This window comes from Oryctolagus cuniculus, chromosome 6 (assembly GCF_964237555.1).
Source record: "Oryctolagus cuniculus chromosome 6, mOryCun1.1, whole genome shotgun sequence".
In the NCBI taxonomy this organism is placed as follows: Eukaryota; Metazoa; Chordata; class Mammalia; order Lagomorpha; family Leporidae; genus Oryctolagus; species Oryctolagus cuniculus.
In genome coordinates this window covers 120,010,732-120,036,628 of record NC_091437.1, presented here as the reverse complement: position 1 = coordinate 120,036,628, position 25,897 = coordinate 120,010,732, and the positions used below count along the sequence as shown (strand labels likewise).

General features: G+C 47.6%; 1 protein-coding gene across 1 annotated transcript; it reads left to right on the top strand.

Annotated features, from left to right (window-relative positions):
• Window positions 1–4,845: 4,845 nt before the first annotated feature.
• On the top strand, window positions 4,846–5,655 carry LOC100356870 (securin). Its single transcript, XM_002710694.5, has one exon. It carries the CDS (start codon window positions 4,979–4,981, stop codon window positions 5,579–5,581), a length of 603 nt encoding a protein of 200 aa, XP_002710740.2. The 5' UTR covers window positions 4,846–4,978; the 3' UTR covers window positions 5,582–5,655.
• The last annotated feature ends 20,242 nt before the right edge of the window (window positions 5,656–25,897 follow it).

Below are 25,897 nucleotides of genomic sequence, written 5' to 3'. Positions count from 1 at the left end.
GGTTTGGAGAGGTTAAATGATTCCTCCAAGTTCTCACAGCTAGGAAGTAGCAAAGCCTGCTGGGAGCACAGCTGTGACTCCTAATTTGTTACTTTGTCATTACCCTTTCCAGAGAGAGGAAGGTCTGGCTGCTTAGGGGCAGCTGCCTCTGTTGGTGGATACACAATAAGGCAGCAGAGAACATTTAGGTTTGCTTTTTCTAAATTTTTAATGAACCAGCAATGCGTTTATTGTAAATTTCATAAATAGGCAGCCATCCAGAAGCAAAGCAATGAACACAGCAGATGGAGATGCTGTGAAAATGTATTTCTGTGAGACTTAGAAGCGGACATGTAGTGACAGCAGAAATCAAGTTTGTTTTTTTAAGATTTTTTTCTTTATTTGAAAGGTAGTTAAGAGAGAGATCTTACATTCACATCCACTGGTTCACTCCCCAATGGCCACAGCTGGGCCAAGCCCAAGCCGGGAGCAAGGAACTCCATCCAGGTCTCCTACATGGGTGGCAGGGACCCAAGTACTAGGGCTATCTTCCACTGCTTTCCCATGTGCCTTAGCAGGGAGCTGGATCAGAAGTGGAGCAGCCAGGACCCATATGGCAAACTGGTGCTTCCACCTGGAGTTGCTTAACTCACCACAGGTGGAACCCTAACTCATCATCACACTACAATCTCGGCCCCAGAAATAGTATTTAGGCTCCTAGTCCGTCCCAGTGAATGCTTTGTGAATCTTGATGGCCACCAAAGTTGTCTCCTGGAGATCTCTCTCACTTACCTTAGCTATCTCTGGCCAATGACTTCCAGAGCGTAAATTTGATGGCCTGCAAAATGCCTAGTGCGCTGAGAATGTAAACAAGAACGAGGCCCCATCCCAGCTGTCAGAGCTCAGTCTATACCAGGTAAACAATTAAAATACAGTGGTGAACACATCATACAAAGGGCAAGTACTATAAAAAAACAGAAGTTTTCCTAAGACGGTAAGAACAGAATTATATGTAGTAAACACTCCTTAAGAATAGTTCTACATTTAGAATCTGAAGTCTTTTTGTAGTTTTAAAAATGTTTATTCATTTTATTTTTTGAAAGGCAAAGAGAGAGATTCATCTTCCCCCAAAGCACCTGCAATGGCCAGAGCTATACCAGGCCAAATCAGGAGCCAGGAACTCCATAAAGGTCTCTTCTGTGGGTGGCAGGGACCCAAATTGAGCCATTTATTGCCTCCCAAGTGCATTAGCAGGAAGCTGGATCCGAAGCAGAGGCAAGAATTAACCCCAGGTACTTGGATACTAGCATTCTCAAGTGGCAGCTTAACCCACTGCACCACAAAACACCAGCTCTTTTTTTTTCTTTTTTTTTTTTTTTTTTTTTTTGACAGGCAGAGTGGACAGTGAGAGAGACAGAGAGAAAGGTCTTCCTTTGCCGTTGGTTCACCCTCCAATGGCCGCCGCTGCAGCCGGCGCACCGCGCTGATCCTGGCAGGAGCCAGGAGCCAGGTGCTTTTTCCTGGTCTCCCATGGGGTGCAGGGCCCAAGCACCTGGGCCATCCTCCACTGCACTCCCTGGCCATAGCAGAGAGCTGGCCTGGAAGAGGGGCAACCGGGACAGAATCCGGCGCCCCAACCGGGACTAGAACCCGGTGTGCCGGCGCCACAAGGTGGAGGATTAGCCTATTGAGCCACGGCGCCGGCTTTTTTTTTTCTTTTTTTTTAAAGTTTTCTTTATTTATTTGGAAGGTAGAGAGGGAAAGACACCATCTTCCATCCTCTAGCTCGCTCTCCAAATGCCCTCAACAGCTGAATCTGGCCAAAGCAGAAGCCAAGAGTCAGGTGCATCAGCCAGAAGATGCATTGGAAGCCTTCTCCAGTCAGGCACTCCAAAATGGGATTCAGGCATTCCAAGCAGCAGCTTAGTCTGCTGCACTACAACACTGGCTCCTAAAAGCTTAAGTCTTTTAGATAACTTGCAAGATTTACAGCTTCATTAGTGAAAATAATATTTTTATTGAATACCTATGCTGCACAAGACAGTATTATAGATCTTTCACCCACTTGTTCACTCCCCAAATATCTACCATAGCCAGGGCTGGCCAGATCAAAGGCAGGAGTCAGGAACTCCGTCCTGGTCTCCCACATGAATGGCAGGGGCCCAAGGTGTGAACCATCATCTACTGCCTTCCCAGGTACATTAGCAGGAATTGCAATAGTCGGGACTGGACTTGGCACTCCAATACGAGATTACAGCATCACAAGCGGCAGCTTAATCCACCATGTCACAATGCCAGCCCTATTTTTAAATTTCATTTTATATACCAAATCAGCAGTTTAGGGACCAGCGTTGTGGCACAGCTGGTTAAGCCACTGCTTGCAATGCTGTCATCCCATAGGCGGGTGCTAGTTCAAATCCCGGCTGCTTGACTTCTGATTCAGCTCCCTGCTAATATGCCTGAGAAGGCAACCTGTGATGACCCAAGCGTTTGAGCCCCTGTCACCCATGTGGGAGACCCAGATGGAGTTCCAAGTTCCTGGCTTTGGCCTGGACCTACTTTGACTCTTGTGGCCATCTGGGGAGTGAACCAGCAGATGGAAGATCTCTTTCGCTTTCTGTCCCTCCACCTTTCAAATATATAAAAATCAACAGTTTGGCTTGGGGAAAAATTGTGAAACAATTGGCTTTGGTTAATAAAAAAGGGAAATTCAAAGTAACAAAATCATGAACAGGAAAAAGCCAACATAACTCAAACATATATATATATATATATTTAAGATGTCTTTCATTTATTTGAAAGGTGTAGTTAGAGAGACAGTCTCTGGCCTTCAGTGAAGAGCTCTCATCCAGCTTATGTCCTATGGCTCAGAGGCAGAGCTTCTGTCCTTATCCCATCACCCAGTAGATAGGTGGCTGTGGACAATTTATTTAGGTTATATGTTCTTTGTCTCATCTGAAAGTAAGAGTTCTCCAAAAAAAGTTGAGCGTCTGACTTTGGTGCAGTGGTTAAAATACTGAAGGTAGGTAGTGCTGGCGCTGTGGTTTACCGGCTGAAGCCACCGCCTGCAGCACCAGCATCCCATATGGGCACTGAAGTCCTGGATGCTCCACTTCCCATCCAACTCTCTGCTATGGCCTGGGAAAGCAGTAGAAGATGGCGCAAGTCTTTGGGGCCCTGCACCCATGGGGGAGACCCAGAAGAAGCTTCTGGCTTCAGGTCAGCTCAGCTCCTGCCATTGTGGCCATTTGGGGAGTGAACCAATAAACAAATAAATCTTTAAAAAAATAAAAAAATAAATAAATAAAACAAAAAACCACAGCCACATATTTAAAATAAATACTGACTGGGAAGCCCATATCTTACGTTAGAGTGCCTGGGTTCAAATCCCAGCTCCCTTCCTGCTGATGTACACAGCATTGCTGAACACCACCCCAAACTGGCTGGAGGCATTGCTGTAGAACCCCCAAACTGAGTCTGCTCACCCCGTGCGCAGAAGGCCAATCACTGACATCTGAGTGGTGGAATAAAGTAGGTGTCTATTGCAGAGCAAGGAGCCAGGCAGCTATTGCTTAATTCCCAGGCTCCCAGAGGAGTTAGGAGTAAAGGTTCTCATAGATTGAAGTTGGGGCTGAGAGGTGCATGATCAGCTCCTGTCAAACTTCCTGCTTGGTTGATGGGTCTGTGACAGTGTGCTCTTTAGGGAATTTATGATGGCCAGGTGGGCTCCAGCTGGTCTGGGGGTTCTGTGAACGTGGCAGCTACATTCTGCACAGACCTTGAATTGCCCTACACTAATCACAATGGGACAACACTGGCCATCAAGGTTCTTATCTATTGGAGAAGCAAATGACTCCTTGAGTCTGATGATTGGAACCCTGTAAGGCCAGCTGGATCAGTCCCTCGAATCAGTGGCTTCTTTTTGATAAAGGACAGGTAAAGACATCTTGGGCTAAGGCTGGGTCCTGCTTTCACATTATAAGGGTCTGGTCTCAACCATAGGATGCAGCAGGTGACAGCTAAAGTATTTGGGTCCCTGCCATCCATGTGAGACACCCAAATTGTGTTTCTGGCTCCTGGTTTTGGCTTGGCCCAACCACAGCTGTTGCGATCATTTGGGAAGTAAACCATAGATAGAAGATCTCTCTCTTTCAAATAAAGTATAAATAAATAAATACAAATTCATAAAATTTTTACAAAAGATTTGAGAACTAAGGTGTATAGAACACTTATCACAATTCCTATCATATTCGCCCCATAAGTGTTAGCTACTTAACCCCTCTACTCTGCAGTTCCAGTGTGTGTGTGGTTGTGTGGGTGGATGGGTGGAAGGGGTTTGTATGTGTCAACCTAAGCTCATTATTTTCTCCACCTGAAAACCCCACCCATTTTCCTAAACTCCCTCTGAGCCTCATGGGGCAGAGTGCTGCATGAGCCCAGTCCTTTTCCCTTACCCATTGCTTTCACTGTACTACAAAGCCCTGCAGCTTCTTGGTCCTGGAAATGCCTCTTTTCCTGCACTGCCTCTGGCCTGGTGCAGGCCCATCACAGGGCTCTCATTTCAACTACTCCAACAGTCTCTGCCTTCACTGCGTCTTCCACTCTCCTCCAGTGACCTGGCTAAAACGCTGCAGTGACTGGGTCAGCCACGCCTCTAAACCTTACTGTGTCCAAGTTAACAAGGAAACCAGGCAAAGAGAAGGATCTTGTCAGGTGGCACAACTTGGTGGCTTCTTGCTCTGCCCTCTTTCTCTACCTTTGGAATATTGTGAAATATGTTTGGTCTTTGTCCTAATTTCCTGATGAATGGCTTTTAAAATCCTTGGAATCTCCAAAGTAATAAATGTCTTTTTGTATGTTAATGAAGTGACTGCTGACTGCAGCCTGTAGGTGGCTTCAGGATGGGGGCTGCTCAAAGAAATACCAAGGAGGGGCGAGTTGTGGTTTAAACCGGGAGTGTGTGGCACCAGCGGGCTGCGGAGACTTGCAATAATCCAGAATGGCCACTCTGATCTTTGTTGATAAGGAAAACAGAGAACCTGGCACCCTCGTGGCTCCTAAGGATGGGCTGAAGCTGGGGTCTGGGCCTTCGAAAGCGTTAGAGGGGAGAGCGCAGGTTTCAGCGCCGCTTGTTAGCAAAAGGTTTGATGGTCCACCAGCCTTACCGAAAGCTGCCAGAAAGGCCTTGGGAACTGTCAACAGAGCTATAGAAAAGTCCGTGAAGACGAATGGACCCCTCGAACAAAAACAGTCCAGCGCTGCCAAAAAGATAACTGAGAAGAATGTTAAAGCAAAAAACTCTGTTCCTGCCTCAGATGACACCTATCCAGAAATAGAAAAATTTTTTCCCTTCAATCCTCTAGATTTTGAGAGCTTTGACCTGCCTGAAGAGCACCAGGTCGCACACCTGCCCTTGAACGGAGTGCCTCTCATGATCCTCGACGAGCAGAGAGAGCTTGAGAAGCTGTTGCAGCTGGGCCCCCCTACGCCAGTGAAGATGGCTTCTACTCCATGGGAGGCTGGTCCGTTGCCATCTCCTTCAAGCATCCTGTTGGCCCTGGATGTTGACCTGCCACCTGTGTGTTATGAGATGGATATTTAAATTTCTTACTGCTTGGTAGTCTGTGTTTGTGTTAATAAAGCATTTCTTTCATGGAAAAAAAAAAAAAAAAGAAATACCAAGGAGGGATTAGAGGGTTGGGACTTGGAGCCCCACAACCTATGGAGACAGGAAAGGGGCTGAGCTTGAGGTGATCACTGATGGCCAATGATTAAAAAAATTAATTTGATTTGATTTATTTAAAAGGCAGAGAAAGAGAAAAAGAGGAGATCTCTCATTTGCTGGTTCACTTTCCAAATTCCTGCAGCAGCCAGTGCTGGGTCAGCCAGAAGCCAAGAGCCTGAAACTCCAGCCTGAAACGTAGGTCTCCTTTGTGGGTGGCAGGGACTTGGGTGTTTGAGCCATCACCTGCTTGCTGCTTCCCGGATGAGCACTGGCAGAAAACTGGAATGAGGAGCGGAGTCTGGACTTGAACCGAGGCAGTCCCATATGGGATGAGTGTGTCTTAACAACGCTGCAGCAAATGCCCACCCCACCCCAGAACTTGATGCAATGTGATGAAGCTTCCATAAAAACCCAAAGGACACAGTTCAGAGAGCTTAGCTGAACACCTAAAGTTTCTTGGAGAGTGGCATGCCTTGCACCCCTTCCCACCTGCCTTGCCTTATGCATCCCTTCATCCGTTTCCTTTGTAACACCCTTTACAATAAATAATAAATGTAAGTAAAATATCTCCTATGGTCTCTGAGTTATTCTAGAAAAAAGCACAGGTAAATTACCAGAGGCTTGAAACTGGCATTGAAAGTGAGGAGTGGTCTTGCTGGGAGGTGGGTATAGAGGGCCCAGGTTCTTGTCTCTGATGCATGAAAGAATTCAAGGATGAGACATAGAGGAAAGTTGTCAGAAGAATAAGATTTATTAGGAAGCACAAGTACAAGTACACAAGTGTGTACTTGTGTAGAGAGTGCAGGCCTGCTCTACAGTGAGCTGCAACCCATGAAGTTCAGGGTCATCCCTTTTATGTATTTTATGTAATCTGGAAGCATAGGGTTGGTGCTTTGGGTGGAGTTCTGCAGGAATTTGGTGACTTCCCATTCTCTGGCCTATTTAGGAAGTCTCAAAAGTGTGCTAGTGTCAGGTGCATCATGGGAGTGGGAGTGTCAGTCATGACTAATTTTTTTATGATAGTAGACTGGGTCATTGCAGGGACTCGGCAGCCATGTAGGGTTTTGTTAGCTGGTGTGGGGAGGGGCCTGAGAAGCAGCTTTGGTAGAATGAGGAGGGTTGTCTGCCTTGAGAGGAGTTTTAAAGGCAGCCCTGGGGAGAGAGTGTGTTGAGATATTTCCCCTGACAAAGAGGGTGTCAGAATTGATTTGCAGGACTCCCAAGTGGTGTCTACTGTGGAATTAATTTGTTGATTGGTAGCTCATAAAGAGAAATCCCCACACATTTTGTGTGGACCAAAAGTCACAAAAGTCTTCTGTATCTGAATGTTGAATGAGAATAGAAAAATGCACTGCTTTCCCCAAATCCCCAGAACCTTGAAGGCATTTTTAGTTGTTCGACATAGTCTACCTAATAGCAATTTAATTCTTTGCAATTAAATTCACATTCCTTATCAATCTTCTTCAGTTTAAAATATAGTTGTCCCTTGATAGGGTAGATTGGTACAAGGATCTCCCTTAGATACCAAAATTTGAGTGTGCTCAAATCCCTTATATAAAATGGCATAGTATTTGCATATAACCTATGACATGGTCTCCCATGTACTTTAAATCATCTCTAGATTACTTATAATATCTAATACAATGTAAATGCTTTGCAAATAGTTGTTATGCTGCACTGTTTAGGGGAAAATGACAGAGAAAATGTACATAAACAAGATGCTTTTATTTAGGGGCCGGTGCTGTGGCATAGTGGGTAAAGCATCTCATATGGGCGCTGGTTGAAGACCTGGCTTTTCCATTTCTGATCCAGCTCTCTGCTGTGGCCTGGGAAAGCAGTGGAAGATGGCCTAAGTTCTTGGGCCCCTGCATCCATGTGGGAGACCCGGAAGAAGGCCCTGGCTCCTGGCTTCAGATCAGCTCAGCTCTGGCGTTGCAGCCATTTGGAGTGAACCAGTGGATAGAAAATCTTTCTCTCTCTCTCTCTCTCTGTGCCTCTGCTTCTCTGTAACTTCACCTTTCAAATAAATAAATAAATCTTAAAAAAAAAAAAAAGATGCAAGTCTGGGACCAGTGCTGTAATGTGGTGAGTAGAACCCCCACCTGCTGTTGCCAGCATCCCATTGGGCACTGGTTTGAGTCCTGGCTGCTCCACTTCTGATCCAGCTCTCTGCTGTGGCCTGGGAATGCAGTGTAAGATGGCCCAACTGCTTGGGCCCCTGCACCCACATGGAAGACCCAGAGGAAGCTCCTGGCTCCTGACTTCGGATTGACTCAGGTCCTGCTGTTGTGGCCATTTAGAGAGTGAACCAGCAGATGGAAGACCTCGCTCTCTCTCTGCCTCTGCCTCTTTGTAACTCTATCAAATGGATAAAGAAATCCTTTAAAAAAAAAAAAAATGAGTCCTACAAGATGCACTCATCGAGTGCTGGAGAGGGTGGTGGGAGGCTGCAGCCCCACGAACCTCCACATCACTCCATTCATGTGGATTCACTGTAGTTTTTGTGTGCAGCAAATTCAAGTTTTACTTTCCAGAAACTTCTGGAAATTTATTCCTGAATATTTTTGATGTGTGGTTAGTTGAATCTGCAGATATAGGATCCACAGAGGGTCAACTGTACTCTGAGGAAGTACAATAGAGTAAACCCTGAATGAAGAAGAGCCATTGAGGGGGCGAATGTAACAGCACAGCTGGTTAAGCCACTGTTGTGAAGCTGGCATCACATACAAAATCGCAGGTTTGAGTTCCAGCCACTCTGCTTCTAATCCAGCTTCCTGCTAATGCACCTGGGAAGGCAGAGGTTGATTGCCTAAGTACTTGGGTTCCTGCCCCATGTGGGAGACCTAAATGGAGTTCCTGGCTTCTGACTTCAGCCTGGCTCAGACCTGGCTGTAATGAATATTTAGGGATGAACCACTTGATGGAAGATCTCTCTCTCTGTTTCCCTTCCTTTCAAATAAATGAACAAAAAAAATAATAAAAAAAAAAAGCCATTGTAGAGGACTCCCAGAATGGAAACTCCAAGGAATTGCTTTGACTGGGGCAAGGGTATTTGCCTAGCAGTATGTGAAGAATTTGAAAGATTGCTTTCTTTCCTGATTGGACTACTGTTCTAAACAAAATAGATCTTAAGGCAAAGATGGCCCTTCTGCCACGAACCAGGCATTGGCTGCCTATCCAATGCCACTTATCCTAAACACTTCATCCGTGTCTCTAATTCTTCCATCATCTCTGACCACAGGAATCACTAATTGCTTAGAAGCAAATAGTTTCTGAGTGATTCCTGAGTGTGGGTTTTATTTTATTTATTTATTTTTAAATATTTATTTATTGGGGACAGCACAATGGCACAGTGGGTTAAGCTGCCATCTGAGTGCTGGCATCCCATGTGGGTGCTGGTTGGAGTCCAGGTTGCTCCACTTGTGATCCAACTCCCTGCTAATGTGCCTGGGAAAGCAGTGGAAGATGGCTCAAGTCTTTGGGCCCCTGAACCCATGTGGGAGTCCCAGATGAAGCTCCTGGCTCCTGGCTTTGGCCTGTCTCAGTCTTGGCTGTTGGAGCCATTTGGGGAGTGAGCCAGAAGAGGAAGACCTCTCTTCTCTCTCCCTCCTTTTTTTTTTTTTTTTTTTTTTTTTTTTGGACAGGCAGAGTGGACAGAGAGAGAGACAGAGAGAAAGGTTTTCCTTTTGCTGTTGGTTCACCCTCCAATGGCCGCCGCGGCCGGCACACCACGCTGATCCGATGGCAGGAGCCAGGTACTTCTCCTGGTCTCCCATGGGGTGCAGGGCCCAAGCACCTGGGCCATCCTCCACTGCACTCCAGGGCCACAGCAGAGAGCTGGCCTGGAAGAGGAGCAACCAGGACAGAATCCGGCGCCCCGACCGGGACTAGAACCCGGTGTGCCGGCGCCGCTAGGCGGAGGATTAGCCTAGTGAGCCGCGGCGCTGGCTCTCCCCCTCTCCTCTCTGTGTAACTCTGCCTTTCAAATAAATAAATACATTTAGAAACAAACAAACAAAAAAAGATATATTAGCAGGGAGCTGGATCAGAAGTGGAATACCTGGGACCAGAACCAGCGCCCATATAGTGACGCAAAATGCTATGGTTTTAACCCACTCTGCCACAGCACCAGCCCTGAGTGTGGGGATTTCTTTTTCTTTTATTTTTTTAAAGATTTATTTATTTATTTGAAATTCAAAGTTACACAGAGAGAGGAGAGGCAGAGAGAGAGAGAGGTCTTCCAACCACTGGTTCACTCCCCAATTTGGCCACAACAGCCGGAGCTGCACTGATCAGAAGCCAGGAGCCAGGAGCTTCTTCCAGGTCTTCGCATGTGGGTGCAGGGGCCCAAGGCCTTGGGCCATCCTCAACTGCTTTCCCAGGCCATAGCAGAGAGCTGGATCGGAAGTGGAGCAGCTGAGTCTCAAACTGGCGCCCATAGGGGATGCCGGTGCTTCAGGCCAGGGTGTTAACCCTCTGCACCACAGCGGCCCCTTCTTTTTCTTTTTAAAAAAGACTTTATATATTTGAGAGGTAGAGTTACAGACAGAGAGTTGGGAAAGACAGAGGGAGAGGTCTCCCACACAGGTGCAAGGGTCCAAGCACTTGGGCCACCTTCCACTGCTTTCCAGGCCTTTAGCAGAGAACTGGATTGGAAGAGGAACAGCCGGGACATGAACTGGTGCCAAAATGGGATGGAGGTGCTGCAGGCAAAGGCTTAGCCCACTATGCCACAGAACCAGCCCGAGTGTGGGGACTTTAAAACAAGTGCTCTTTCATCTTTCAATCCCCTCACTTCCTCTAGGCTAGTGGTTCTCAAAGTGTGCTCCTCAGATCCACAGCATCAGCATCACCATGGGGATTTGTTAGAAATGCAAATTCTCAGGCCCTATGCTTGGCTTGGCTGTAGGACAGAGCGGCAAGGAGGGAAAGGTGATGGCTGAGAGAACTGAAGGGCTCAGCAAGATCGAGGAACAGGGCCGGCGCCGCGGCTCACTAGGCTAATCCTCCGCCTAGCGGCGCCAGCACACTGGGTTCTAGTCCCGGTCGGGGCGCCGGATTCTGTCCCGGTTGCCCCTCTTCCAGGCCAGCCCTCTGCTGTGGCCAGGGAGTGCAGTGGAGGATGGCCCAGGTGCTTGGGCCCTGCACCCCATGGGAGACCAGGAAAAGCACCTGGCTCCTGGCTCCTGCCATCGGATCAGCGCGGTGCGCCGGCCGCAGCGCGCTGGCCGCGGCGGCCATTGGAGGGTGAACCAACGGCAAAGGAAGACCTTTCTCTCTGTCTCTCTCTCTCTCACTGTCCACTCTGCCTGTCAAAAAAAAAAAAAAAAAAAAAAAAAAAAAAAGATCGAGGAACAATTGCAATTAGGAGGGAATGAGGGCTGGCGCCGCGGCTCACTAGGCTAATCCTCCGCCTGCGGCGCGGGCACACCGGGCTCTAGTCCCGGTTAGGGCATCGGATTCTGTCCGGGTTGCCCCTCTTCCAGGCCAGCTCTCTGCTGTGGCCCTGGAGTGCAGTGGAGGATGGCCCAAGTCCTTGGGCCCTGCAACCCATGGGAGGCCAGGATAAGAACCTGGCTCCTGCCATTGGATCAGCGCGGTGCGCTGGCCGCGGCGGCCATTGGAGGGTGAACCAACAGCAAAAGGAAGACCTTTCTCTCTGTCTCTCTCTCTCTCACTGTCCACTCTGCCTGTCAAAAAAAAAAAAAAAAAAAAAGGAGGGAATGAGACTGTGCCGGGTGATGATATGGCTGCTCTGGGGAGCCCCAGTGGCTGTGTCCACCAACCAGCTTGGGGGCTGCAACGTGGCACAGGGCCTCCCTGCACTTCAGATTTCTCATCTACACAGTGGAAATGATGCTAGGATCGTTGTGAGAAGTAAACGGCACACAGTATCTGTGAAACAGTATCATAACGTCCAGCACATAAGAGGTATTGAACAAAGATATTAGGTTCATGAAGGAAGCTAGAAAGCTTGGAGATTGAAAGATTTCAGATTTCACATGTACAGTCTGGATTTGGGGCCTAGTGAAATTTTCCGGAGGCCTCCAGTTGGTTCTGAAGCAGGTACAGAAGTCTTTTTAATGATTTATTTATTATTTATTTGAAAGTTGAAGTTGCAGAGTAGGACAGACAGACAGAAACACACACACACACACACACACAGAGAGAGAGAGAGAGAGAGAGAGAGAGATCTGCCATCCACTGGTTCACATTCCAGATGGCTGCAACAGCCAGGGCTGGGCCAGGAACGGGAGCCAGGAGCTTCATCCAGGTCTCCCATGTGGGTACAGGGGCCCACACACATGGGCCATCTTCTGCTGCTTTTCCCAGGCCGTAAACAGGGAGCTGGGTTGGAAGTGGAGCATTCAGGACTCGAACTGGTGTCCATATGGGATGCCAGCTTCTCAGGCAGCATCTTTACCTGCTAGCCACAATACCAGCCCTGAAAGTCTTGAGTCACATTAGAATTACATGGAGAGTTTAAAACAAAAACAAAAACAAAAACCTTTTCCCTGGGCTGCACTGCAGACCCATCAGACCAGAACCGCTGGGGTGGAGTCCAGGCCTACACGATTTTAAAGCTCCCCAGAATTGCTAGTGTGCAGCCAAGCCCGAGAATCAACCACTGCTCAGCCTCACGCTAATATAATTTAATAGCTATCACTTATTAAGCACTTATAATGAGCCAAACTCCCAGCATCCTTGTGAGCTTTAGAATTCCCACAACTGCAGGGTGTTGGTCCCACTTTACAGAAGCTAATATTGAGGCTTACCAAGGTTTTGCTTCTTGCCCACAGACTCCAAGTTTGTAGAAAAAGGATGCAAATTCAGGATTTTATGACTCAAAATCTGGGCCACAGCTCACTGCCCACTGCTTAATTAATAGAGCTTTCTTACGGCCATCATTAGGGGATGAGCTAGAACTGGGGTAATGTGAGGCCCCGGGGTGGATGCCAGCTCAAGCAGTTGCTAAAAAGCATTCAGCACTCCTGGTGGAGGAGCTCAGGCGTGCAGTTCGACACAGCTGGCTTTCCTGCCACCTCTGCCCAAGGCCCAGCTTGACTCAGGCTCCCAGTTCACTCGGGTATAACATGCAGGCAGCAATACCTACTTAACAGAATTGCTGTGCAGATCAAAATGAGACAATACCCACGAAAGCTGGTGACACACACTCAGAACATGGTATATATCTGTATACCTCCCTCACAACAAATTCCTTGCCCACGTAAGCCCCAACGGGTTAGGGCCTAGGAGGTGGTGTTGCTGTTGCTGTGAGAATCAGCTTTAGGGGCAGGCGTTTCTCAGGTCTCCAGTGTTTTCCACTAGTTGATTTCATGAACCAGTCCCTAAGGTGAGCCAGTTCTTCCTTCTGCCTGCCACTGTTTGGATCACCTCCACCCAGATCTCTGCCTGGATGCATGATTCACCTCCCTTCTCCAGTCTGACAGTCTTCCTGCCAAGCCCCTCCTCCTCTCCCCACCAGCTCAGATCCCTCCTCCTCTCCTGATCAGCTGCCTCCTCTCTGGTGCATCCCTTGCAGGTCTCGCCCACCACTGGCCCAAGTGTAAGAACGCGTAGGCCCGCGTGGCCTTGTGCAGATGACACATATTTTGATGCGAACCTCCTGGACTATTTTCACACTGCATGTCCTCCTTACTGAGGACACCCAGCCTCCAGGAAAGGCTCCAAAGGCAGCGACTCAAACTTCTCATCGTCCACCTAGATTTGCCACACTCTTTTCAGCATCCCACCTCTGCTGGTTAGACAGGCGTATTTTCCTAGACCTACACAAAATGGAAAGGGGCTTTAGATAGGGAATGGAACCCATCTCTTTTCTTTTTCTTAAAGATTTATTTATTATTTTTTGAAAGGCAGAGTCACAAAGAGGGGGGAGGGAGGGAGAGAGAGAGAGGTAGAGGTCTCTTCCAACCACTGGTTCACTCCCCAGATGGCCGCAACGGCTGGAGGAACATTAGGCATTCTCTTGGTCCACCCAGGCATACTTTCTCCCCAGACTGGTCTGAAGATCAGATGAGATCATCAACATAATGTGTTGTGAGTTGGAATGAGAGGCACGCATGTAGAATGTTATTATCGACGGCCTCTTCAGGGAAGCTCCTATTTACAATTCTGTTTTTCCTGCTCCTCGCAGACACATCCAGATGCTCCCGTCTGGGGACTCTGTTGCAGCCAGCTGAACTCGAGGGGGACGGGAATCTGACTCTCAGGCTTCCCCTGAGGAAACTGCTTACCTGATGAGAGAGCACCTGCACATCCATGCAGTTTGCAGAGCGCCATCCAAACTGCTCAAAACAAGCCCACTATGAAGCTCAAAGGCCAATCTCATACAGCTCATTCCACAGGAAGTAAACCATCACCTTCACTAGCACTGGTAGCCACGTCCAATAGAGCAAGGGCCCCTGTCTGTGTCCTGTGAGGGCTCCCTGGAAGACAAGCTGGAGTGAGCTCTAAGGACTGGAGCGAAACATTAAGAGAGATACACTTAAAAACCTGAGAATTCTTTCTATTACCCCCCTTTTTTTCTCTCTCAAACCAGGAGAAGGTATTGATTCTGTTTCAGTGGAAATATTCCTGCCTACCTCCCTTTCCACTCTCAGCTAAGTCACAATGACCTAAAGCTTCCTGTGGCGATCCCAGTTCCTTTAGCTATGAATTCAATAGGTCTGGGATGGGACCAGGAAGCTTGACCACACACACACACACACACACACACACATATGTATATATATTTTTTAAGTTTTTGGATGATTCTGACAATCAGCCAAGTTGGGACCCTCTCCTATTTGGGGTTTGTGGGTGTTCCTCTCTGCTGTAACATCTGTTCTCAAAGAAGTTTTCCCTTCTCTCAAAACCTGATTTTCCAACTGCAGAGGGTTTTCAATGTGCTTACACTCCTGGAAGCAGCCTTGTCCCAGTCATCAACTTCTTTCGTCATCTTACCCAGCAGCTCCGCTGTATTTGAGGTGGTGCACCGCACCCTGTTGGCTTGCAATACTTTCAACTTTTTTTTCTTCCCATGTTAGACGCTTCTACCTCCAAATTTTTTCTCAGCTTCTTTACTGACTCCACCCCTGCCTCCCTCCTCCAGGTCCTGTGTCCAGGAGCTCTGGCTGGGCTCTCTTTTCTGTCTTCTGTGTTGTGTCTCTAGGTGATCCCATTTAGGTTCTAGGCTTTAAACACTACCCAGATACTAATAGCCTTTTACAGCCTGCTCTATTTTTTTTTTAAGATTTATTTATTTATTTGAAAGGCAGAGAGAGAGAGAGACAGAGAGAGAATGAGAATGAGATCTTTCATCCCCTGGTTCACTTCCCAAATATGTGCAACAGCCAGAGCTAGGTCAGGCCAAAGCCAAGAGCCTGGAGCTCCACCTCCCATGTGGGTGACAGGTACTCAAATACTTGAGTCAACTTCTGCTGCCTTCCCAGGTGCATTAGCAGGGAGCTGGATTAGAAGCAGAGCATCTGGGACTTAGTCCAGCACTCCCAAATGGGATACTGGTATTGCAATTGGCAGCTTAACCCCTTGCACCACAATGCTGGCCCCTCTACCTCTACCTTCTTGTGCCTACTTGTGCCTACAAGCTGCCTACTTGTGTCTCCCTTGGATAACTCCTGGGCATCTCAAACTCAACATGTCCACAATAGAGCTCTTCCATGCAAATACCACTAGCCTGGCCCTGCGTTCCTCCCCACTCTACTAATAGCACCACCACCATGCCATTATCCAAGGGAAACATCCAGTAGTTGTCTGTGCCTGCTCTTACCTCCCTTGTCCACTGCCTAACAAAGCCAAAATCCTCACACTCCTCACTCCCTCGCTGCTACTTCTCTTGTCCATGCCACCATTTTTCACTGACAATTGGTCCTTAATTGGTCTCTGCCTCCGTTCTTGCCTCCTACAAGTCAATGCTCCATTGAGCACTATTAAAAATGTGGCTTTGGATCCCTGTCCTGTTGAAAACCCTCTCATGACTTCCATTGCGTATAGAAAGTCCAACCCCTGAGGCCAATGTTGTGGCATATCAGGTAAAGCTGCCAACTGCAATGCTGACATCACATACGGGCACCAGTTCGAGTCCTGGCTGTTCCACTTCCAATCCTAATCCCTGCTTGGGAAAACCAGTGGAGAATGGCCCAAGCTCTTGGCTCCTGGCTTCAGCCTGGTCTAGCCCTGGGTATTGCTGCCATCTGGGGAGTGAACCAGCAGGTGGAAAATATCTCTCTCTCTCCCTCTTCATCTGTCTCCCTCTCTTCCTATAACTCTAAGTTTCAAATAAATAAATAAATCTTTAAAAAATTAGGAAAACCCAACTCCTTATTTTGGAGCAAATGAAGTCTAAAGAATACAGCCCTGGCCCCTCTCAATGCTGTCCCCGCTGCCGGTGAGGTTGTGCCCACAGACCTTTGCATTACAGCTGTCCCAGCATTTAGGTCTCAGCTCAAACATCATCCCTAAGAGAGACTTTTCCTAACTCCCCCAACCTGCCCAGGCTTCCTCATTGCCTGGTTTATTTTCTCCATTGCCCTTTCACGAATATCTAAAATTTTCATCCATCTCTTTGCTTACTGGCCTAGTTCTGGTCCAGCCTCACTAGAAGGCAGGCTCTGTCTTCACGAAGCACTTGCTCAGTAAACATTTATTGAAGCAATCGCTCATTCGTACCAGTGTACCGATGACTGACAGGTACTCCAAGCATTTCCCTTTTTTTGGGCATCACCCTTCAAGTGGGAAGCAAAGCTTTAAGATCTGAGAAAAGCGGGCTGGTAAGATTTCAGTCATCAGTTTACTGACTGAGGAGCAATTCTTCACCACTCCCTCCTGGGAGTCATCCCTGTCTGCAGAGGCCACCCCGCTTTTCTGCCTGTACTTGCTTCTGGAGCCCCTCCAACTTTCCTGGGAGGTTCCCTCACAAACGTGTCCTTCCCAACTGCACGCACTCGCTTCTCGCTGACAGCCAGGGAAACGTCTAGGCTGGGAGAGTCTTGTTTGCAGTAGCCACACCTTGTGACCCTCCTCAGAGGCAATGCCAGGGGTCTGCTGAGCCCTTCCCCCCCCCCCCCCCCCCCCGCGGCGTCCAGCATTTCTCAGCAGCAGGCTGCCTCTTCAGCCTGGTCTGTCCACACTCTTATTTCGCCTACCTGCGCTGCCCAGCCCTGGTTGCCTGTGCCTTCTCCAACCTGTGAATTGTCTTGCTTCCTTAACTGGCTAGAAGCCTAAGCCAGCCTCCAGCGGCTCCGTTTCTGGAAACATCTCACCATTTATGCTGCCGCAACTCTGCCCTCTAGTGGCTGAAGCTGGAAACACCGCTGATGGCAGACAGCCCTGCTTTGTTCGCGGAAGGACTTGGGGTGGCGGAGAATCCCTCAACTTAAGGGAGTTCAAGGAAAACTGCTAGTTCTGTGGCATGGTGACGGCCACAGAATTTCTGTATTCAGGTCACACTCTCCCCTTTATTTTCTCCAAGGCCCGTGTTGGTGACAGGGATGTCAGTTACTCCCATGAGTGGATTGAGAGTTTGGACTCTCTCCTGATTGACACATATTCTGTCAATGTTTGGTCCCCATTTATTTGATGAGAGTGGAGAGAAACTAGCTTTCTATTAATAAAATTTTATTAAACCAAGGAATTGTTTTTAAAGATTTATTTATTTAAAAGGCAGAGTTACAGAGAGGCAGGGGCAGAAAGAGAAAGAGAAGAGAAAGAGAAAGAGAAAGAGACAGAGAGACAGAGAGACAAAGAGACAGAGAGAGAGAGGTCTTCCAGCCACTGGTTCACTCCCCAGATGTCCGCAATGGCCAGAGCTGCACTGATCGGTGCCAGGAGCCAGGAGTTTCTTCTGGGTCTCCCACGTGGGTGCAGGAACCCAAGGACTTGGGCCATCTTCTACTGCTTTCCCAGGTCATAGTAAAGAGCTGGATCGGAAGTGGAGCAGCCGGGTCTCAAACTGATGCCTACATGGAATGTTGGCACTGCAGGAGGTGGCTTTAGCCATTATGCTGGCCCCAAACTAAGGATCATAGGATTTTCCAAACTAGGAAACTTCCTGGGAAGCTTAGTTGTTTTTTTTTTTTTTTTAAAGTTAATCAGTATCTGACAGCCATTAGCATAGATTAGATTTGCCTGTTGTTGAACTTCATAGATATGGAATTGGGCAGTATGTACTTTTGCATGGGTATGTCTGCCTTACTTGATCAGTGTATTTTTGAGATTTATTCATGTGATTCATGTAACAGTTCTTTTCATTGCTGAATATTCCATTGTGTGGAGATACCACAGTGTATTTGTCCACTTTCTTTTTGATGAACATTTAGCTATTTCAGGTTTTTTTTCAGGCTATTATGAATAAAGGTGTTATGACGTCTTCTGTACAACTCTTCATGAAGGTATATTTCAGTTTGTTTTGGGAAATTATTTAGGATCAGAATTGCTGGGTCATGGGGCATATAATCAAGTTTATTAGAAACTACCAGGTTTCCAAAGAGGTGATGCCATTTCACATTTGGGAGACCTATGATACTGTCCATAGCACAAGTAACAAAATCACTCACACTCAGTGACCAGCCGGATGCTATCCCCGATTCACCATGGGAACTTCATTGCTTGTGATCACCAGATGCCAGAAAACTGCCAGCTGTGGGCCAGTGCCATGGCTCACTTGGTTAATCCTCTGCCTGCAGTGCCGGCATCCCATATGGGTGCTGGGTTCTAGTCCCGGTTGCTTCTCTTCCAGTCCAGCTCTCTGCTGTGGCCCGGGAAGGCAGTGGAGGATGGCCTAAGTGCTTGGGCCCCTGCACCTGCATGGGAGACCAGGAGGAAGTACCTGGCTCCTGGCTTCGGATCGGCGCAGCGCGCCAACCGTGGCAGCCAGGAGCTTCTTCCCAATCTCCCACGTTGGTGCAGGGGCCCAAGGACTTGAGCCATCTTCTACTGCTTTCCCAGGCCATAGCAGAGAACTAGATAGGAAGTGGAGCAGCTGAGACTCAAACTGGCACCCATATGGGACGCATTGCAGGAGGAGGTTTTACCAACTACGAGACAATGCTGGCCCTCACTGGCTCCCAGACCTGGTCTTACCAGCCATCTTAATTGCTGGCCTCTAATACTAGCCCCCACATTTTTTAAACTGTATATTCTCACTGCTTAACATGGAGACTGGCAATATCAGTTAGAGCCTGTTGCTAATAATAGAAGCCTGATTCTGAGTAATCTAAACAAAATAGAATTACAGGAGGGGCTGAGTTCATAGCATCAATGGGAAGGGTAGAGAGAGAGGTTTGGGAGTAAGAAAGGACCAGGGCTGCTCTTCTTCTTTGTGAAGATATTTTATTTATTTATTTATTTATTTATTTATTTATTTATTTTTATTTGAAAAAGAGAGAAAGAGAGAGAGAGAGAGAGAGAGAGAGAGAGAGAGATATCTTCCATTTGCTGGTTCACCCTTGTAATGGCCAGTGCTGGGTCAGGTTGAAGCCAGGAGCCAGGAGCTTCATCTGGGTCTTCTATCTTGGGTGGCAGGGGCCCAAGTACCTGGGCTGTTTTCCACTGCTCTCCCAGGTGCATTAAGTGGAGCAGCTGGGACTCACACTGGCACCCATACGGGGTGCTGGCATTGGAGGTGGTGGCTTCACCTGCTGTACCACAACACTGGCCCTAGGGATGTCCTTGAAAGACAGGAAGTAGAAGTGAGAAAGCTGTTTTGCAACTGGAGCAAACTGGTTGAACTTCTACCATTTTTCATTTCCTTGGCTGGCAATGTTCAGGAGAGGAATACATAACTGCTGTCCATCCCCACCCTTAGCCATGAGAACATAACTTGCCAAGGAGGTGATAGGTTTCTTGAAGGGAAAAGTAAGCATTGTTGGGAAGGGAAAGTCAAAACCTACTAGCAAGGAAGACAATAAACACCCACTCTATCAGCATACAACAAACACTCAACTATGCAGCATGTGAATGGAATGAGTACTTGACAATTTTATTTCCTGCCCTACTAACCTTTAGCATTCACGAGCTGCCTCCAATAGCCTTTTTCTGTGGTCTAAATGCTTGTATCCCTCTGGATTTGTAGGCTGAAACCCAACCACCGATGTCGTGGCGTTAACAGGTGGATGAGCAGATGTCGAGGGTGCCACCCTTCTGAATGGGATTGGTGCCCTTATACAAGAGGCCTCAGGGAGTTTGTTGACCCCTTCTGCCATGCATGGATGTGACAAGGAGGCACCATCTAACAAGAACAGGCCCTCACCAGACGCCACCTCCGCTGGTGACTTGCTCTTGAACTCGACCTCCAGAGCTGTGCGCTCTAACTTCTGTTGTTGATCCCTCAGGCAGTCTAAGGAACTCTCTGACAACAGGCCAGAGGGGCTGAGCTACCTCTCACTTCCCACGGGCAGCCACTGCCATTGGGTGGTCCTCTGTCTTTCCTGCCAGGAAATGTGCTTGTCCTCTGAGATTCACCCAAAATGATCAACCTCTTTGAAAGTGTCCACATCCGTGTTCCACCCTGTGCTCTTGTAGTACACTCTGTGCAGTTTAATATTGGTTTGTAGCAAAAGTAGCCTTACTGGGTGGCCATTGCGACTCAGTGGGTGCAGCTGCCACGTGGGATGCCTGCGTCTCATATTGGAGTGCATGGGCCTTGGTCCCAGTTCCTCTGAATTTCCAGTTCGGCTTCCTGTGAAGGCGTCTGAGAACCAGCACATGACAGCCCAGGTACTTGGGTTCTTACCACCCACGGGGGAGACCAGGATGTAATTCCATCTGCCCAGCCCCAGAAGTGAACCAACAAATGGAAGATTCCCTACCTACCTTCTCTCTGTCACTCTGCCATTCAAATAAGGTATTATCTTTTAAAGTTACTCTTACTGATACCACGAGATAACCTGCCTCCTGCTCTCCTTGACCTCACATTCTAGAAGGGAGACAGAGATTCAACTTCCACGGCAGCATCTGCACCTGAGAAAGAGGCCTTGCTGATTTCCATGCAGCAGTGTGGAGATGATGACGTTGTTCAATAGAAACCTGCCCTGGGAGGCCAAGAGCCGGAGATCTGCTCACTCTTAGAGCAGTAGGGGAAGGTGCCGGAATGTGACATCATTAAGAACTATGACTTTGGGCCGGTGCCGCGGCTCACTAGGCTAATCCTCCGCCTTGCGGTGCTGGCACACCGGGTTCTAGTCCCGGTTGGGGTGCCGGATTCTGTCCCGGTTGCCCCTCTTCCAGGCCAGCTCTCTGCTGTGGCCAGGGAGTGCAGTGGAGGATGGCCCAGGTGCTTGGGCCCTGCACCCCATGGGAGACCAGGAGAAGTACCTGGCTCCTGCCATCGGATCAGCGCGGTGTGCCGGCCGCAGCGCGCCGGCCGTGGCGGCCATTGGAGGGTGAACCAGCGGCAAAAGGAAGACCTTTCTCTCTGTCTCTCTCTCTCACTGTCAAAAAAAAAAAAAAAAAAAAAAAAAAAAAAAAAAAACAAACAAAAAAAAAAACTATGACTTTGGGACCAGCGTTGTGGCACAGTGGGTTAAGCCACTACCTGTGACACCGGCATCCCATACGAGGGCCAGTTCAAGTCCTGGCTTCTCTGCTTCTGATCCAGCTTCCTGCTAATGTGCCATGGAAAATATCAGAAAACAGTCAATCTGCCTGGGCTCCTGCCACCCATGTGGGAGACCCGGATAGAGTTCTCTTCCCCTGGCTTCTAACTGGACCAGTTCTGGTTGATGTGGCCATTTGGAGGGTGAACTGATGGATGCAAGATCTCCCCCCACCCCGTCTTTCTGTCTCTCCCTCTCTGTCTGTAGCTCTGTCTTCAAATAAATAAATCTTTTTTTAAAAAAAAAAACAACTATAGCTTTGTGCACAGAGAAGGCAGAACTGCAGCCGAGGGTGCTTCATGCAGCCTGCACCGCGACAAGCTTCAGGAGGTGAGCATCAGCCGGGAAGCCAGCAGGAATAAGAGCAAAAGTCAGCGAGGAGGCGTATGGGGAAACAACAGTCCCAAGTGCACCAACAAGGAGCTTGGGGCCAAGTTTGCGGAGTGCAACCCTCAGGGACATGATAAGGCAGTTTCCAGGTGAATACACTTTCTGCGTAGAGGGCTGATGTGCAGGAAGTAGTTGGATGTGTCAAGGGAGGGCCTTGATGGAGAGATACAGCCAGCTGTTGATTGACTGGCAGTGGGGAATTCCATGCGGGTGATGGACTTCTTAGATGGAGATGTGTGAGACATAAAGACTTTCCTTGAGGCAAATCAAGTTTCCTGGAGAAAAACCACTGGACTTCCATTTGGAGCCCTAAGGCGCTTTTTTCTCTGAAGGCTTTTCCAATTGTCACACCTTTTTCCCCTCCTGGCAGTAGAACACGTGGCGGAATGCGTCACTCTGAATTTAGTGCCTCTGTACAGCACCAGGTGTTTGCATTATTTCACAAGGGAAGGGCCGGCACAGCGGTTTGAGCAACACTTTAGACACAGAAGCCCTGTTAGGAATCACCTACCCTACTCCAACTGATAACTTCTCTGTAAAGATAACTAGTTTTAAAAAAGAAAAGATCCAACTTCCAGTGTTGTGGGTTTGGCAGCTTAACCCCGTTTTTAAAAAATCAGTGTGGATTGGGGCGGGCGCTGTGGCACAGCGGGTTAAGCTGCCATCCACAGTGACAGCATCCCTTATAGGCACCAGTTCGAGTCCTGGCTGCTGCATTTCTGATCCAGCTCTCTGCTCATGTGCCTGGTCAAACAGCAGAAGATGGCCCAAGTGTTTGGGTCCCTGTACCCATGTGGAAGACCCAGAAGAAGCTCCTGGCTCCTAGCTTCAGCCCGGCCCAGGCCTGGCTGTTGTGGTCATATGGAAAGTGAACCAGCAGATGAGAGACTTCTCTCTCTCTTTCTCTCTCTCTCTCTAACTCTGACTTTAAAATAAATAAATAAATCTTAAAAAAAAAAAAAAAGAGTACATGTGTACTTCAAAATGTTCATGGAAAATGGGAATTAAAGATAAGCTTATTTTGGTGCAAAAAAATTTGAAATCTGTATAGTTTTTTCATGATATGCATTTTCCATGAGCTTTTTAAAGACCTCTTGTTTACTATGAACTCTTAAAAAAAAAAAATTCAGGGCCGGTGTTATGGGGCAACAGGTTCATCTATGCATTGCTACACCAGTATTCCATATCGGAGGACCAGCTGCTCTGCTTCTGATCCAGCTTCCTGTAAGACACTTGGGGAGGCAGCAGAAGATGGTCCAAGTGGGCCCCTGCCTCTCGTGTGGGAGACCTGATGGAGTTCCTGGCTCCTGGTTTTGGCCTGGCTGTTTGAGCCATTTGTGGAATGAACCAGTGCATGGCAGATCTCTCTCTCTCTCTCTCTCTCTCTCTCTCTCTCTCTCTCTCTCTCTCCCCTTCTGCCTTTCAAATAAATCAATCTTTTTAAAAAGTCACTTTTCTGGAGGCCAGCGCTATGGTGCAGCACGTTAATTCCCTGGCCTGAAGCACCGGCATCCCATGTGGGCGCTGGTTCTAGTCATGGCTGCTCTTCTCGATCCAGCTCTCTGCTATGGCCTGGGAAAGCAGAAGAAGATAGCCCAATACGATGGGCCCCCGCACCCATGTGGGAGACCCGGAGGAGGCTCCTGGCTCCTGGCTTCAGAATGGTGCAACTCCGGCCATTGCGGCCATGTGGGGAGTGAACCAGCGGATGGAAGACCTCTCTCTCTGTCTCTACCTCTCTCTGTAACTCTGACTTTCAAATAAATAAGATAAATCTTTAAAATAAATAAATAAATAGTCATTTTTCTAAAAGACCAAAGCAATTACACCTTGCCTCATTTCCATCCCTCCCGAGACTTGCCAACGTGGTGTTCACCAAAGAGGCTTGATCAATCGTGTTGGCTTGCCTCTCGGCTATACCCAATGTGGTTGGCAGGTATAAACACGGAGCATCAGCAGAGACTGAGAGAGAGAAGACAGGTTGTAAATAAACGATGTTCTTGAAGTGTATGCAGGCGTCGCTGAGAACATGCCAGGCTGGCGCCTTACACCTTCAGCCTGAAATTCCTGCTCACGCTCTGTGTGTCAGCTTCAGTGCCAACAGCATTGCCGCTGTGCTGACTCAGAAGGACATTTTGTCTTCTTAAATCCCCTGCATCATGTCTCGGAGCCCAGTTTTCCCTGAAGGTCTCCTAGACACCCGGTTAGTCATCCCTAGAAATGAAATTACCTGAAGAGGGTAGTGTTACTCAGGGCTCCATTTAGACTATGTTTTTTTCCAGGGCCAGTGCTGTGGCATAGCAGGTGCCAGTTCACATCCCTGCTGCTCCACGTCTGGTCCAGCTCCCTACTAATGACCTGGGAAAAGCAGCAGAAGATGGCCCAGGTGCTTGGGCCCCTGCTACCCACGTGGGTCACCCAGAAGAAGGTCCTGGCTTTGGCCTTGCCCAGTGCTAGAACTGGGGAGTGAGCCAGCATATGGAAGATCTCTCTTTCTGTCTCTCTTTCCATCTCTTTCTGTAACTCTGATGTTCAAGATAAATAAATAAATCTTAAATAAAAAAGAAAAAAAATTTTCCTATGAAAAAATACTTCAAGAACTATTTTTCAGAAAGAATATTTTTCACAAGTGTTGTTTTTGATTTTAAGCTTTTTTTGAAAAAAAATTTTTTAGACCATCCAGCTCAGGTGTGAAATGGAGGAAATATGCCATTAGAAATAGGAGTTAATCGTAACAGCAAAACAATAGAACAGGTATAAAGTTTTAATTTGGAGCTGAGAATTCTTTCAAGTTAGAATAGAAGGTTTCTACTAAGTTCTGATAATTCTAGCAAAAAAAAATTAGAAATGGCCATTGTTGATTTTCTTTTAAAATGTAAAGAATGCTGTTGGTCATGAAGTGCCTCGTGAGGAGGAAACAGCCTGGGCGCTTGCAAGGCTGGTAATTACCTGCGTGCACACACCCAGACAGCTCTTTTCGAAAGCCAGAGAAAGGAGTTGCGTTGCAGATGCCTGAATGATTTTGTGATTATGTAATGCCCAGGCTAATTTCAGAAATCACTTAAAGCAGGGTGGGGATTAGCAAAGGAACCCGACAAGGTCCAAATGTAAAAGGGTCGTGTCCAGATATGTTTTTAATGCTCAAATCCGAAGCTTCGACTTCTCCTCCTTCCAAGCTGCCAAACTGGCTTTTCTGGAGGCAGGCTTTGTTCGCATGAGTGGCAGGTGGTGATATGTCCCTCTGGGTAAAATCTCCTTTGAATGTTTGGTCTTTTTTGCGCCCACCCCTTAACTCTTTCATCTTCTTTGCACTCCCCTTTTCTCTCTGGTCCTTTTTTTTTGGCTCTGCTTGGATTCCTCTGGGCTCTGTGCTCCTCACTCCCAGACTCTCCCTTGCTTGTGGTCCATCCCAGGCTCAGCCTGTTTTCCTATGCAAAGTGTTTAGGAGATGTCCTGGGGTGGGACAGTAAACAGAGCAAACTTTGCATTTTAACTGTCCTGGGACAAATATTAATTTGTGTGACACATCTTAACCAACAAGTGTAATTGTATGTTAGTGGTGTTAGGATACATAAGATGTGGGTGATTCTCTCGCCCATTAGGATGACTATGATTTAAAACAACAGCAATCTATTCTCAGCCTTTTGGCTAAGTTCAAGTGTATTTAAAACAACAGCAAACCAGAAAGTAACTAGTGTTGGCAGGGATGTGGAGCCTGGGAATGCGTGGGAATGCACTTACATTGCTGGTGGCAATGTAAAATGGTGCAGCCACTATGAAAAACAGTTTGGTGGTTTCTCAAAAAGTGAAACCCCTATATAAAGTTACCCTAAATATAGAAATATATAGAGAGAGACCCCTATATAGAATTACCCCTATGACCCAGTTCCACTCCTAGCTATGTACTCCCAAGAATTAAAAGCCAGGACAAGAATGGATACTTCAACATGTTCACAAGATCGTTATTCACAATACCCAAATGGTGGAAGCAATTTGTGTCCACTTATGACTGAATGTATGAACAAAATGAACAAAATGTGATGTATACATAACATGGGATTTTATTCAACCAGAAAAGGGGATGGGATCCTGACTCCTGTGAAACAGGGAGCAACCTTAAAAACATTATGCTAAATGAAGTAAGCCGAACACAAAAGCACAATGTATGATTCCACTTATGTGAGGAATC

Coding starts and splice junctions, on each gene's coding strand:
- LOC100356870 (XM_002710694.5), top strand. CDS start 4,979: ATGGCCACTCTGATCTTTGTTGATAAGGAAAACAGAGAACCTGGCACC.